Here is a 14,414-nt window from a genome sequence, read left to right as displayed (position 1 = left end):
AAGTAAGTATGGTGCCCAAAACCCCTACTCTTTTGTGATTTTTCTCTTCACTTCCCCCCTTGCAACATGGGCCAAGCCATGTGCTTCTTGGATCAACAGACTCAGGAGGTCCACCAACAGACCCTCATTGTTTCTCCATAGGAGCAACTTGGGAGGCACCTCAGTCCAACCACAGCTGTTTATCAATCGCATGAACTGCTTGCTGCATTAAAATCATGTGGTTCCCCATCCTCAGAGGTTGGCAAACTCTCTGCCGGGTTCACAGTGGTACACCTCACCAATGTAACATCTTCCTGCTCCAAGAGCCTATAATGAGACTATGATGAGTAAGGATTACCACTGGATAACCCCTCGTCACTGATGAGGCTTTGTCAAGTAAACTCCCACCATTGCTCTATAGCAATGTGCCAATCCCAATTCTACTTCTGAATAGGCAATAGAACAATAAGCAACAGGTTGAGGACTTGTCCCCATCCCTGCATGACAAAGAACCGCACATGCGTACTTACCTCCAGTGGAAGTAGACACATATAACAAAAAGCTCTGCAAATAATCTGGCATCTTCAGGGGCAATAGAAGCGTGTTGCTCTGAGGGTTCTCTGTTATCTTCAAAACATTGGCTTGTAATAGTCCTTTGATATGTGGTTCAATCCCTCGGATCGCCTCTTCTTTCAGTGGGTACTGGTTCTTCCATGGGGGTCTGGCTCCTGGTCGAAGTTCAACTTTCACTGGTTGAGCTGATTTCACCAGTCCAATGTCCTTACTATGTCATGACCACAAACATTCTGGAACTTGTCGCTGGTCCTCACTTTTCCAAATGAACAGGCTTTCTTTTGTTGGTGCTTCTGCTGCTGCCATCATTGCTCCTATATGTTTCTGTTTGTAGCCTTCACCTATCATTAACGTCACATGGGGAAAGCTATCCTTTATATCATGCCCTTTATCAAGATAATCATTCATATTTATCTTCATGGCTGCTCCTTGTGGTCCCAAGACTATACAGTCTGAGCTGAGCTGAACTTGCTTCGGTTGATGGGCAAGCCACTCCTCTGGATTCGACTCAGCAGCATTCTTGAAATACTTGAGTGTACAGTGCGGCGGATACTCAGGGAGTCTAACATCCAGCATGTTTGCATTAATAAACTTTTTGCACTGTCTGACTGGCTCCAGTAGTTCTGGAATAAGATTTCCAATCCAAAACACTGAAGAAGAATCTCCGTTGTCATAAACAATTGATGACAAACATCATACGGCACTTCCCCCAGACAGCCATCTGGTGCACATCTTATTGTACAATTCAGTCTGCAAAAAGCATCTCTTCCCAAGAGTGCTATAGAAGTGTGTTCATTCCACTGACTAAGGTTGGTCAATTTCAGGCCACTGTTTATGCCACTTTTCCGATATCTTTTCAATACCTTTAATAATAAGAGGATTACTCCTCCGCACCACTTCCACTGGGGTAACTGCCTTCACGGTTCCAGTATCTGCCTTTCGACATTATATAAACAGTCTCACAAAACTATTCAAATCCAATCAAATCAATTGACCTATATTGAAAGCACTGTATTACCACAGCCAACCAAAAGAGGCTGAGTAGCTCTACCAACTTCAAAGGAATGTAATGGGTATTTGATGCAAAAGCAGAAACACCACCAAGTATGATACTTGGACAAAGAACAAAAGATCAATCAGAAAGTTTGACTCTCAGGTTTAAATGTCCTCCTGTTTGTAATCAGGCAATAACTTACTTATTATTTGATGCTCTGCTGTTCACCTGAAAATCACTGAATAAATTTCGATATCTTTATTCCAAATCAACTTACATCAAATTAGACCATGCTCAAATAATGAAACTGACTACTTGCAATCATTAGTAGCATTTTAACCCCAATGATTCAAACCATATGATTATGATAAAAATACTACCCAAGGTTGGATCACTTGATAAACTGAGGGATCAACAACTAACCAAATCAATTACACTTAATTATGTGACAGTTGGTCAGTTAGTTGCCAAGATATCTTTTACTAAATGTAACATATAATGTATTGTATGTATGTGAATAGATTACCACCAATCCAAAAAATTGTTTGCACCACAGCAACAATAAAATACTTTATACCTTATGAACCCTTATGTGAAAAAATATAAAATATAAATCAGCAACACTATCTGTATATAAATGTATCAGTACAAATAGGATGTAGGATGTAGGAATGCAGATGCTTATTCAGAGAGTTTGTGGATAAATCGCACTGGACTTGCTCTGCTTGGATGCAGGTACTCGCACGCGCCATCACCAACAAGCCTCAAGTGATGTTCACCTGTCCCGGCAATCTGCTGAGGGTGTGTGTAACACCACAAATTTCGCTCCTCCTCTCAAAACTAGAAAGTACTTCCAGTGTGTCTCCAACCACTGAAGAGACAATTTCATTCCTTTCGATCTAGAACCAAACTCTATCAATAGCTCTGCTATGAGTTTAAGCTTTCATCTGGATCCCAATGTTCTTCCTCACGAAATGCAAAAAGGAACCAGATTATTTTCTCAATATCAATACAGCACACTTAAGACCTAACACTGCAACACAAAAACTTTGGCACAGAATATCTTCAGCTTTTCCCTACTAAGCAAAAAATACAGCATCCTCCTCTTATTAAAACACCTTATTTCCACTGCAGTTGAAGCAAGCAAAACAGACCCAAAAACATATATCTGTGAGTCAGTTAGTCAATCAGTCAGTCAATCAATCAATTTAAACTTCACAATACAAACATAAAATCAGTTTTGGGGCGCTATTGTGAGGGGGTATTGTTAATTTTAACAGCGCTTGTGCAAACAGAAGTCCTCACTGGTCTTTATGAGTGTCAGACTTAGCAGAGGCTCATATTTATTTAACAGAATAACAAAACGTTCTTCCCTTGAAGACTCCTAGCTAACTACATGACTTTTATTATAACCTAACATACATATTATAATAATGTCCTTCCTTTGAAGACTCAGTATTAGCAAATTCACGAAAGTCCTTTAAAGTCCTCCTTCCGAAGGCTCATGTATTATTATCCCTGAAGAGGCAACATGCTCTCCCCTTATGACTTTCCAATATCTCCTATAGTCAATTGTAATCTATATGCCTAATTATTATGGGATCTTTACAACATATGCCTATATCTGCTTTAAGACATAATCCATCCATCCATCCATTATCTATACACCGCTGAATCCTTTGCAGGGTCACGGGGGGGCTGGAGCCTATCTAAGACATAATCACTCTGGCTCATTCATAAACTCAAATCAAACCAGAATTCATCCAAACAACACTTCTCACTCAACCAAAATGCAACCCAGCATGCTAAAAACCAGATTCCATTGCCTCAGAGTTTGCAATCAGCATCCTGCTCAAACACTTTCTCAACCATATAGTCACACAAACTATGGAGATCTCCACATTCATACTGATACACAGCTGGAGACGCAGACAGCTGCAGCACACCGCTCACAGAGAAACAGAACATATATGGCAGTTTCCATACCATGAAACAACCAACACCACTTTAGACAACACAAAACAACACTTAATCTAAATACTAAGTCGACTTAATCTTAATCTTCATCTTTCTTCATCTCAATTTGTCGATTGGCCAAGCTTCTCAAAACAAACTAGGTTCATAATGTATGCATGCTCAACTTCTCATCTATTTTCTTTTTCTTCTCTTCTTTAAATCTCTTTTCTCTTATTCTTTTACTCTTTTCCTGCCATTTTCTCATGGTAGGAAACTAATTTCTTCTTTTTACCTACACTATGCCTACCAGTTTGGATATCATTTTCCAAATTAGACTTATACCTACCCTATTATCTTTAACATCACTCTTTATTTCTGTTATATCCATACACTTTCCCTACTGAATTTAGACATTACTCTGGGTCTGACTTCTGTCACCTACACTAAACATAAACCCAACTTTCACTTAGCGGCTAATTTCTTACCGTTAAAGACTGAAGGGCCCTCATCTGATTACATCTGATTACTACATGGTTGTTTAACTCACTCACGTTACAAATTGTTTATGTATTTAGACAACTTCTTTGTTTCTCTGTTTTCTTCTCTTTTTCCTGTTACGTAAATCTTTATTCTCTTTTTCTCTTCTTGTTACGTAACACTCTTTATTCCCTTTTTCTCTTAACTCTTTATTCTATATCTATTTCAACACATGTGCTTCTTTGTTTCTATTATCTAAACACACTGAGGGTATCTAGCTCCCCTCGTTTTTTTTTCCTAACAAAAAACAAATTACCACTAATAGCCACTACACCACCATCAACCATGATCTGGATCCCTACACAAATTAATCTTAAAATTAATTAATTTTAATTAATTAAAATTAATTCATTAGAATGCCCACAACCATCAGCAAAAACAAGCAATTCCCCCAAAGAATGTGTCCTTGCACTTGGTGAATAAACTCACCTTATTTTAACGTCGGGTCTGGCAAAGCACCATGGCAGTTTCCAGAAGGGAGCCACCAATCACCAACAGCCGGAGCACTAACCTTCCGAGTTCATGATGCCAAATTGATGTTTATCAGCCAGGTCCTGCTGAGCAGCGGTGTGATGATGGTGTAGCAAGGACTCCGCTGATACAAGCTTGAGTTGAAGAGAACTTTAAAGCAGTATCAGATCAGATGCTGGCCATCTGAGAGAGTTTCAGGGTCAGATCAGAAAAACTCTGCCGTTATCATAAAGACAATACAATATAGACCATAATGGTTTGTCCTACTCCACCCATATCGTACCTTACTCATGAATAAGGCCATGTTCTGTACACTGTCTTACTGAGGAATGCATTCCTCCACTCTCACCCATATAAGTCCACCTCTGTTGGGGATTCACATCTGAACAGTCCCCTAAGATTACATTTCCACATTAGGACTCCCTCTTGCTGGCCTGTCCTGTGTCATCTCTCACACCACGACTAAGAGTGGCTTGCAGTTTAAACATCAGTTTAACTCTTATCATGCTTAATCTAACATATGTTTGATATTTGGTTGATCTGATCATATACCTCAGTCTTAAAACACTTTTCCCACTGCGTTTTTTTTACAAGTACATAAACTTTGGTGACATTATCCAATTCACACAGGAGTTTTTTTTTTTTTTTTTTAGTATTTCTATGCTGAAGGAGAAGAAGAAGTGTGGCATTATTATTATTATTATCATTATACACACAGGCCCGAAAATGTATATATATATATATATATATATACATAACTTGGACTCAAACCAGTGATGCTGTTCACCTGCTGTTCATATTAAGAAACCCACCGGTGAGATCAATAAAATGACAAAATGCTGTGCTCCACATGCACGCGGGTTTTTCTTACAGTTGGGTTTTTCCTCTTTCGTTCTCAAAACGTGAACAACAGCGTAAAACCACAGCTGATGCGCTGTAAAGACCACGCCCAGCCAACAGGTGGCATTCTAACTCTAACCATGAAGCCCTGTTGGCCAATCAGATGCCTGAAAAAAACAAAAGCTGTTACCAGTAGGCCACCTGCATGCTGGGACCCATCCGAGTCAACAAAGGAGCTCCACTCTGACTTCACAAGCCAACAACTACTAAAACCCGCGTTGGCGACTGATCTAAACCATAAAACGCTGTCAATTTTACAGTCACATGGAGAAGCATACGGAAACAGAAAACATAGTTAAAAGCCATGAGGATTTAGGTGTGAATGCCATTGATTTTGATTTTATGAATGTTTATTAACAGCCAGTTCGGACTAATAGATGCATAATGATGAGTGTATCTATAGAGGAATGGCGATGGAAAGGAGTCTGGGCTGTTACTCATTTCATGGATGACAGTAGAAATGTGTTGTAGCATGAGGAGTTCTGTGTGAAATACCATCTTCAATGTACTGTGAAATATTATAATACAGTGAAAAAAGCCATACCAACTCCTCTGATATCAATGGTTAGAAAACACATTAATATGCACTCAAAGGTAACCCCTGCACTGAGGCAGCTCTGCATCCAAGAACTGACATTTGTTATTATAAACGTACCAACAAAGTTATTAGAAACATTCTATTAAATAAGTGTAACCCTTATCCAATATAAATAAATTATATTCTGAGGGAATTTGAAGTTGAAGAGTGTAAGAAAATAAGAGAAAGATGAGGTGAAAGAGGTCAACTTCAAAATCTCAAAAGCAACAAACACATTTTAAAGACTGAGATTTTATTTTGATGATCTATTCTGTCCTTTTGCACTTGATGTTGTCATTGCTCACCCTGAGGCAGAAGACTTGTGATGACTAAGATGTGAAATGAGCCGTGTTTGTTTGTATTGTAATATGTTCAATTTAAAATATCTAAATAAAAAAAATAACTGCATTTGTGTGGAAGAGAGGGCAAAATGCACAGAAAAAGCTCTTTTTAGTAACACTCATGTACTAGGCATTTCAGCAGGTTCAGGACTTTGTCTTCCATCTCTGACACGAGAAGCACATCAGGAAAGAATGTATTAATGGTGAGTATAAACAGGAACAAAACCTGTGTCAGTGTACTTATGGACATCTGACCATTCTTTTAAAAAGAGTTGACTTGAAAAACTAGTGAACCGCTCCTTTAACATTTAGATTTCAGTATAAAGAGTAAAACTGCCTTTACTTTTCATTAGGAAAAAGAACAGTGGACTTAAGAGTAAAGAGCAATAAACAGAAACAGAGAGGAAAACTGCTTTGCTTTAATAAAACTTCGTCTGATGATAAACATGTGAGACACATTCTGCGTTGATTTCAACATGACACTTTATTTAGTAGAATGAATGCACAGTCTCATACATACAGTATAGGGCGGGCCTACAAGTCTTACTTCACAGGCCTGGTTATAAAGAGAGGAGGGATAGAGAAAACAGCTGCACTTAAATGTCTAAAAAAATAAGAATGATCAAATATTAACACGTCACACTGCTGAATGAAATGGTTTGAACACACATTACCAATTCCTGCACTGATGAGACAGAGCTACAGTAGATAGCTACAAAACGTTATAGGTTCATAAATATAATATAGTTTGGATAAATTTGCTTTAGAGCTAAATTTATATAATTTACTTTGAAACTTACAGAGTACATTATTTGAAAAATACATTTCCGACCCCCAGTGCACAGCAGTTTGGTCTTTGATTTCAGGTTTTCACCAGCTGGAAGAAGCTGCATGGAGCTGGATACGAAGAGGATGTGAACACATCGGACAGCAGAGGAAACCAGGTAACATTCAGTGTGCTACAGGTTGTAACGGAGGAGAAAACAACATCCCTTCTGACAAGTGGAAAGAATTACATTCAGATGAATCCCGAGATGGCAAACATGAATGAAAAAAATAAATCTTAAAAGATATGTTAACTTCTGTTTACAGTACGACCAACACTTTCAGCTTCCTTCAGGATTTCATTTATTATTCTGACTTTTCCCAAGCTTTCCCAATATATTATGACACATAACTACTCTGATTCTTTAAAAAAAAAAAGAAAGTTAGATTTTTAAACAACGTAAAATCAAGCACATGAGTTGAAATGATTCCAAATACAAAAATCAGCCAGCATGAACTCTCGATAACAAATTGCCTGGTATGAGACCCGCTCACGCCATCATTCAAAGCTGCAGCAAAACCTCTTCTGTTCACACCACCAACCTCACTTTTTACAACCAGTTAAATAGTGCTCACTTGGGGGTGGGGGAGGTTATTCTGATTAAATACTTACGTCGTTAGTTTAAAAATTACACGGTTAGTACGGGAATAAAATATCAGCTTGAAACTCATCAGTACAATCCACGCTATGTACAGACTAACACTGAGATAGACCTTCAGTAGATGTTGATAAAACTCACTTTCCTTAACTTTTCCCAATTAGAAACCCTGTGAAAACCTCCCTACTGCCCGTCATCTCTCTTGGAGACAATTTAATAGGGACTTAAGGCTTAAGATGTTCATAAAGTGCTCCATATGACACTCAAATCCTCCACAATTAACTGCAGAAAAAAATGATTTGATATGGGTAAACTGTTGTCATACAGTGATGTGCTACTGCCATACAGTAGATCTCACAAAAGCCCTCAGGTTTGTCCTAAAACTGGTCTAATTATTCTCTCAAGGTCAGCACAGAGAAAGCTACATTTATTGGCCAGCACCGAGCTGAATCTAGAAAACAAACGGAAAAAAATCACAATATACATGACATCATTCCAGATACCTTAATTCAGTGACATCGTGAACTGCTTTCAGTTTGTGATTAGACTAAGCTCACAAAGGCTTAATGCTAGCATTTCAGATTATTAGAAAGCACTTTAAAGTTTTCTAACCAAGGTTTAGTTTTCATATTGAAACTTTTAGGCACTCCCGTCCGCTACGCCAGCACGCTACAGTTCATGGCCCCTTTCAGTTATCAAACATGACAGATACGAATGGCTGTGAAATTAACGGCAGATGAAGACCGAAGCATGTTTTTGCGTTTCATATAATTTACTAACACACATTCAGCGGCATGTATTAATACTTTTCGAATGATGTGAGCTCATATAGCATCTTTGTATATCACACGATTAATGAGCAATAAATTACCTCTTTAATATAACTGTTCTTTATATCTCAGAAGATACAAAATAGTGATTTAGAGTTGTATATATTCTGTAAAAAAGTATATCTCAGGAGACTTTTCAGGGTATTAGGAGGGATTTTACTGCTTGTGTTGGACCAGAAATATCGATATATGAAGAACGGCATGACCATATTGTTATTAGCTAAGTCAACTCCAGTGCACATCCACATGAGAACACTGGGTTGGAAGTTCATATACTGGTGGGATCAGTTATAACACGGGGAACTTGCCAAGGCTTTTTCATAAAGTACAGCTACAGTTTGTCATTTACTCCCGTCTCCTTCTGCTGAGGTTGCCGTGTTTTGCTTTGCTGCTGAGGTCACATTGTATCAATTTGTCTGTGTACGTGTGTGACTGTGAGTCTGAGTGAATGTGTGTGTGAGGCTGCAGTGTTTTTGCTCATATGACTTTGTGTGTGTGTGTGTGTGTGTACATGTGTGTTCTGCTGCTTCAGACTAGGGTGCCTGGGTCTGCACTGGGTTCCTTTGGGGTCACTTCTTGCATCTGTGGGTGAGGAGTCTCCTGATAGAGAGAGAACTCCATCGACCTGTTGGGGAGGCAAGACAAATCAATACAGCGTTTCACAAACAAGAGGGAGGAAGTGGAGGGTGAAACCGCACTGAGAAAACGTCTTCATGAAATAATAAGTATGGATCATGGTCAGATAGAACGGAGCTTGGAGAGGGACGTCTTTGAGAGCTCGTGTTTAAATGTCGCTGCTGTCTCTCGCAGGCCACTTTAGGCAATTCAGCCTAATGGTGAGAAAGCGAGTGTTTCTGATCAGGAGACATCCGAGTGCGTGGGTGTTGGCAGCAGCAGACAATGCTGACCTCAAAAATACAAACACAAACAAAAATAAAACAACCACTGTTGTAAAAGTCACAGGGTGATAGATGCATTGGTTGGGAATAGAGGGCACGGCCGCGCCTCGTTCCCGCTGCGACTCTGCATTTTGCCGGCCAAATTTTGTTGACTTGCTCAGATTTTGTTGATTTGGTGATGTTTCCTTCCGCCATGGGTAAGTGGGCAACATAGTTAAATGGTTTATTATTTTTTTGTCTGTTTTAATTGTGTTTATGTTTTATTTTGAAAATTAACTAGATGCGTATTTCCCACAGAGAAGAGCAGAGAGACGCTTGTGATGGAATCACAAACATTGTCTGGAATGGCCACCATCACCTCCAGCTCCCACGCTGCAGATGTGTGCGGATCAATTGGCAGGATATAGGATCATCCTCCAGTGAAATATTTAACCAAATCTCTAAATACTGAGTGAGTAAATGTAAGCTACAAACACTAACATGCAAAACATGCATGTCAGTAATCGTAGTTCAATCAAATGTACTCTTAAATAGCCCCTAAAGCTTACAAAATGCCCCTTACATCTCCTAAAATGACACAGCAACATTTCTTCTGCTTCAAGTGCAATATAATGTCAAACACAAAACAATGTGCAATAATGAAAGAAAAAGTTCCATTCCTTTATGTTTTTATGATGTATGTGTACGAATTCTAGCTCACAGCACTGATGATGATTCCCACCAACAGAGATACAGGTGTGTAAGACTCAAAGCAGTAAGATAAAAAAAACCAAACAAACGTACTGACCTTCCATGCAGCGGGTGACCATGGAAGCTGGCTGACTGGGGTATCTGAGACCTGTGGAGGTTGGTTGGTTCGCCTTGAACAGACTGGGCCTGGTGCACCAGCGGATGGGGGTGTGAGAGACGAGAGATCCCTGCCTCGTGGCCCTTTGAGGCAGCAGGAGGATAGCCGAGCGCGTTCCTTAGGTACCAGTCCCTCAGTCCCTCCAGAGCCAGGGCTTTATGCAAGCTTCGCGTTGAGTCTTCTGGGGTCGGCAGGGAGAACTGTGGGGGTCTGCGGTTGAAGGAAGGGCCAGATAGCTCGGTCTGGTAGGGGTGCAGGTTGGGGATGGAGGATGTGGTGGTGCCAGAGGCAGGAAGGGGAGTCTCATACGCTGACAGCAGGATGGCATCCTGGGGATGTTGCTGCAAAGGAATAAAAGGTCCACAAGATTTGGTTCTGGTGACTTTGACCCTGCGCAGCTCAGCTTGGGACCCGCGGAGGACCATGGGGCTATAAGGAGGTGCAGCGCTGGGGAGGTGCACCTGGGAATGAGAGAAGCCATTGGAGTGGGGAGGCACCGCCGCAGTGGAGGAGCGAGGAGAGGACATGTCCTGCCAGATCCTGCCTGTGGACTGGTACAGGTGGTGCTGCACTTGCATCCTCTGCTGTTTCCCCCAGATATAGTCCATCAACAGCTCATTGTAGCCACCACCAGCCCCTCTGCCACCCATGGACAGGCGCATTTTGGCCTGTTCCACAGAGCTGTCGACATGTCTCTCAGGGCTGCCCAGATGAATGTGCCGCAGCTTGCCATCAGTCAGTGTCTCTGAGCTCTTGTAGGGCCCTCCTCTGGGGGGCATCCCGTTTCTGGGGGCAGAGTCGTCAGGAAGGCTCGATCTATCCAGCAGGGCCTCTGAGCTGTTACTGCGCCTGGCCCGGGAGCTGTAAGGGCAGCTTCGCCGGTCAGAAGACGAGCCCTCCTGGGCCAGTGGAATCATATAGGGCACATCCAGGCTGCCAGACCACTGCTTCAACCCATTACCACCTGACGCATCCGACCTGAGGCAGAGATAAGCACAACAACAGCTGACATCAGGAGAGGACTCAGAGAAACTGTGGATAAAGAAGAGCGCGTGAAGGCAATTTTCATCAAAACCATGTAACTGCATTTCACAGAAAATCTCTTAAGATGGGACACAATTTTTATGCGCAAAGACCAAACGATGAGCTCAAGCCCTTGCTGGTAGCTAAATATGACACTAATCGTTGTTACAGCCCTGACTCTGTGTCTGCATTCAACTAAGTCATTAAGCCATTTCCAACACCACAGTTATCGCGGTGGGAGGGAGACGTAGCTGTGCTGCATCAGACGGAAGCAGCCGCGTGACATTACCTGACGTGAACGCTGATTGGAGCGGTCCGGGCCAAGAGAGGAGTGGCTGGAACACTTCTGCCTTCAACGTTAGATGCACTTCTTGGTAAAGAGTGAGTGGGGCTGTGAGACGCAACGCAAGAAGACAAGGATGCATTGAACATTTATCACGCATATTTGAAATTGTCTATGCAGACATGAACAGACAGTGTGTTCTCTCACACACGTCATAAGACTGGACTACTTGTAGGGTCACTTTAAGAGAAGTACCTAACAGAGCTGGTGACAGAGTTGCGGCGTGTCCTCATCTCGTAGTAAATCTCGACTGGAGAAAGCTTCCTGCTGATCCTGTGGTCAGGGCTGCCCACAGTGAGCCGGGGCTGAGACAGAGAGCGCTGCTCAGCGGCCACGCTGGGAGAAGACTCTTTTGGGGGAGGAAAAGCGAAGAAATTATCTTTTAATGGAGCCCACTCACAGACAAAAAAACAAATCACTTTCACTGACAGCACAAGTCCAGGGTGCTGCTTTGGGTCTACAACTGAGATGTGACAACATATTCTGATTTGGTGTCTTAACACCAGAAGTGCGAATGAGTCCCCACCCGCTAAGTGTGAGTGATGTATTTTGAATGTGATGCAAATACACTGAGCTAATTCTGCTGCCTGCCTGCCAAATACTGCACCAGTTAATTTCGTCATGAATATTGACATGCAGTCTATCCACCGGAGACCGAGATAGTTGTTGACAGACAGTTTGTATTCGGTCGACTCACCATTGTCATGGGATGTTGAATCAGACATGGAGCTTGTACTCTCTGACATGACCGTGTCCTCTGAAACACAGCAAACCATTCACATGTCACACACAATGCAACATGGACTTTGTAATATTCACTAAACACAAGTGCAAAGCTAAGTGTGTTTTATAAAAGCATAAAAGGTTGATGACAGTGTAGCTTTGCTTTTATTCACTAACACCAGATATATTTGTATTCTAAGTGGGTGTGTGATGTTTAGGTGCTTCGTAATTATACCTGTGTGACACCCCCGATGAACCGTCCTCTTGCTATTTGGAACATTTCTGTCTGACTCTGAGTGTCTGTACAGAGCCCCGGTAAAGATGGCTTTCATTTGCTTTCTTTGGGCAGCCTCATCCTGCATCCAGGGACAGCCAGCAGTGTTAGACCACAAGTACACACAGAGGTACGGCTGCTGCGTAAACACAATTGATATTCAAGGTGTTGACTTACCTCTGCCTTGGTGTTGGGCGCCAGGCCAGCTCTGCGCTGCACCAGTGGGGGTTTCTCTCCCGTCTCCAGGGGGAAAGCACGTGGCAACTTCCCAGTCAGCTCCTGCAGAGGACATTCATTAGTCCCCAGTAGCTAAAATCCATCTTCTCACTTGCCTGTGAGCCCCTAAGTGTTATATAAAATAACACCACTTAAGAGATTACTTTAAGTCTCAATAAAACCACACTTTAAATAGTTGACTGCACTGAAATAGGCATGCCAGAAATAATGTTTCTATCATAATTTACCTCTGACGCAGAAACAGAACAACTGCGCAGATGAGCAGTGCTTCAAACTATGAAATAAGCTACACTGAAAACACTGCAGGTTACTGAAAATAACTTGTGAATCCTGTGAGTCACAGTGCACTGAGCTGAAAACATGGTCTAAACAGCTGTTAATGAAAGGCGGAAGCAGCCGTGGCTTCATTATGGTGTGCTGACAGGTTTTCTGTAGAAATCAAGCAAATATTAATATCCAGCCCATTTTACATAAGAAAAAAATTCCACTGATTCTCAACAAGTTGCATCTAAGCTCAGAACAAATCACCAAAGTGCAGTTGCCATCGAAACACTTGAGGTAAACTAGAGTGAGATTATTGCACCCAGAGCCACATGTGTTTAAAAGTGAGAGCTACTCACTGCTTCCTGCAAACAGACTTGTTTGAGCTCTCCCACTCTGGTGTTGAGGAGAGCCTCCAGGGCCTGCTTCCTCTCCTGCAGAGCTGCAATCCTCTCGGCCTGCAGCTTGCTGTCCTGGCAGCCTTGAACATCTACACGCCACAGCACATGTAACACATCTTCAGAAAGGCAGCTGTCAACAAATCCCACCAAAAGACTCAAACCAACAGTGAACTGATCGCACTGAAGTACTGTCAGTGTATCTAGAGCTTCAAGATTCAAGATTTCTTTATTGTCACTGAGCATGACATGTCAATGAAATTTGCATTGCAAGCCCCGTGTAGATGAAGATAATAAGAAAGATAAGAAAGATTCTAAAATAAAATTACGATACTAGAATAAAATAAACCAACATTTGTTAACCATAAGGAAAATACAGAAAAATTACAGACGTCTCCTCTGACAACGGGGCATTTTACACCAAATAACTGGAATGTAGATGTGAAGGACTTAAAATAAATGTTCCCATTTAAAATTAACTAAAAAATGCAACCAAAAATGTTTTGGTTTGGGCCGTTTTAAGTGTCTGTTCCTAACAATAGGGTGTCTGCTAACAGTTACTCACTGCTCTGGTATGATTATCTGACAGCTGTGGTGACAGCATGTGAACAAAAGGCCCTCACACATACAGCTGTTTTTTCAGCTGGCTGTTCCCTGTAGACAAACACTTGTTTTCCTTCTGTTGAACCGTGTGGAAAAAAAACACAATCTGATAGATTTGCCAGGCCGGTCCAGACATGAAAGTGTCTTTAGACTGTGAGAAGTCATTATTACTCACCAGGAGCCCCCAAACCCATGGATGTGATCAGATGTCCTTTGACCTCCAT

The 14,414-nt window shown here is 41.5% G+C and overlaps 1 protein-coding gene across 1 annotated transcript; it reads right to left on the bottom strand.

The window, feature by feature from the left end:
* Positions 1-9,110: 9,110 nt before the first annotated feature.
* Positions 9,111-14,414, bottom strand: ccdc120b (coiled-coil domain containing 120b). The gene is made up of 9 exons (XM_041959873.1): positions 14,366-14,414; positions 13,549-13,679; positions 12,869-12,970; positions 12,653-12,773; positions 12,392-12,451; positions 11,890-12,043; positions 11,641-11,742; positions 10,269-11,306; positions 9,111-9,207 (listed from the first exon to the last, which is right to left on the bottom strand). Exons 1-9 carry the CDS (start codon positions 14,412-14,414, stop codon positions 9,111-9,113), a joined length of 1,854 nt encoding a protein of 617 aa, XP_041815807.1.

The sequence above is a fragment of the Chelmon rostratus genome, chromosome 2 (assembly GCF_017976325.1).
Source record: "Chelmon rostratus isolate fCheRos1 chromosome 2, fCheRos1.pri, whole genome shotgun sequence".
NCBI lineage: Eukaryota > Metazoa > Chordata > Actinopteri > Chaetodontiformes > Chaetodontidae > Chelmon > Chelmon rostratus.
This window is presented reverse-complemented; position numbering and strand designations above follow the sequence as displayed.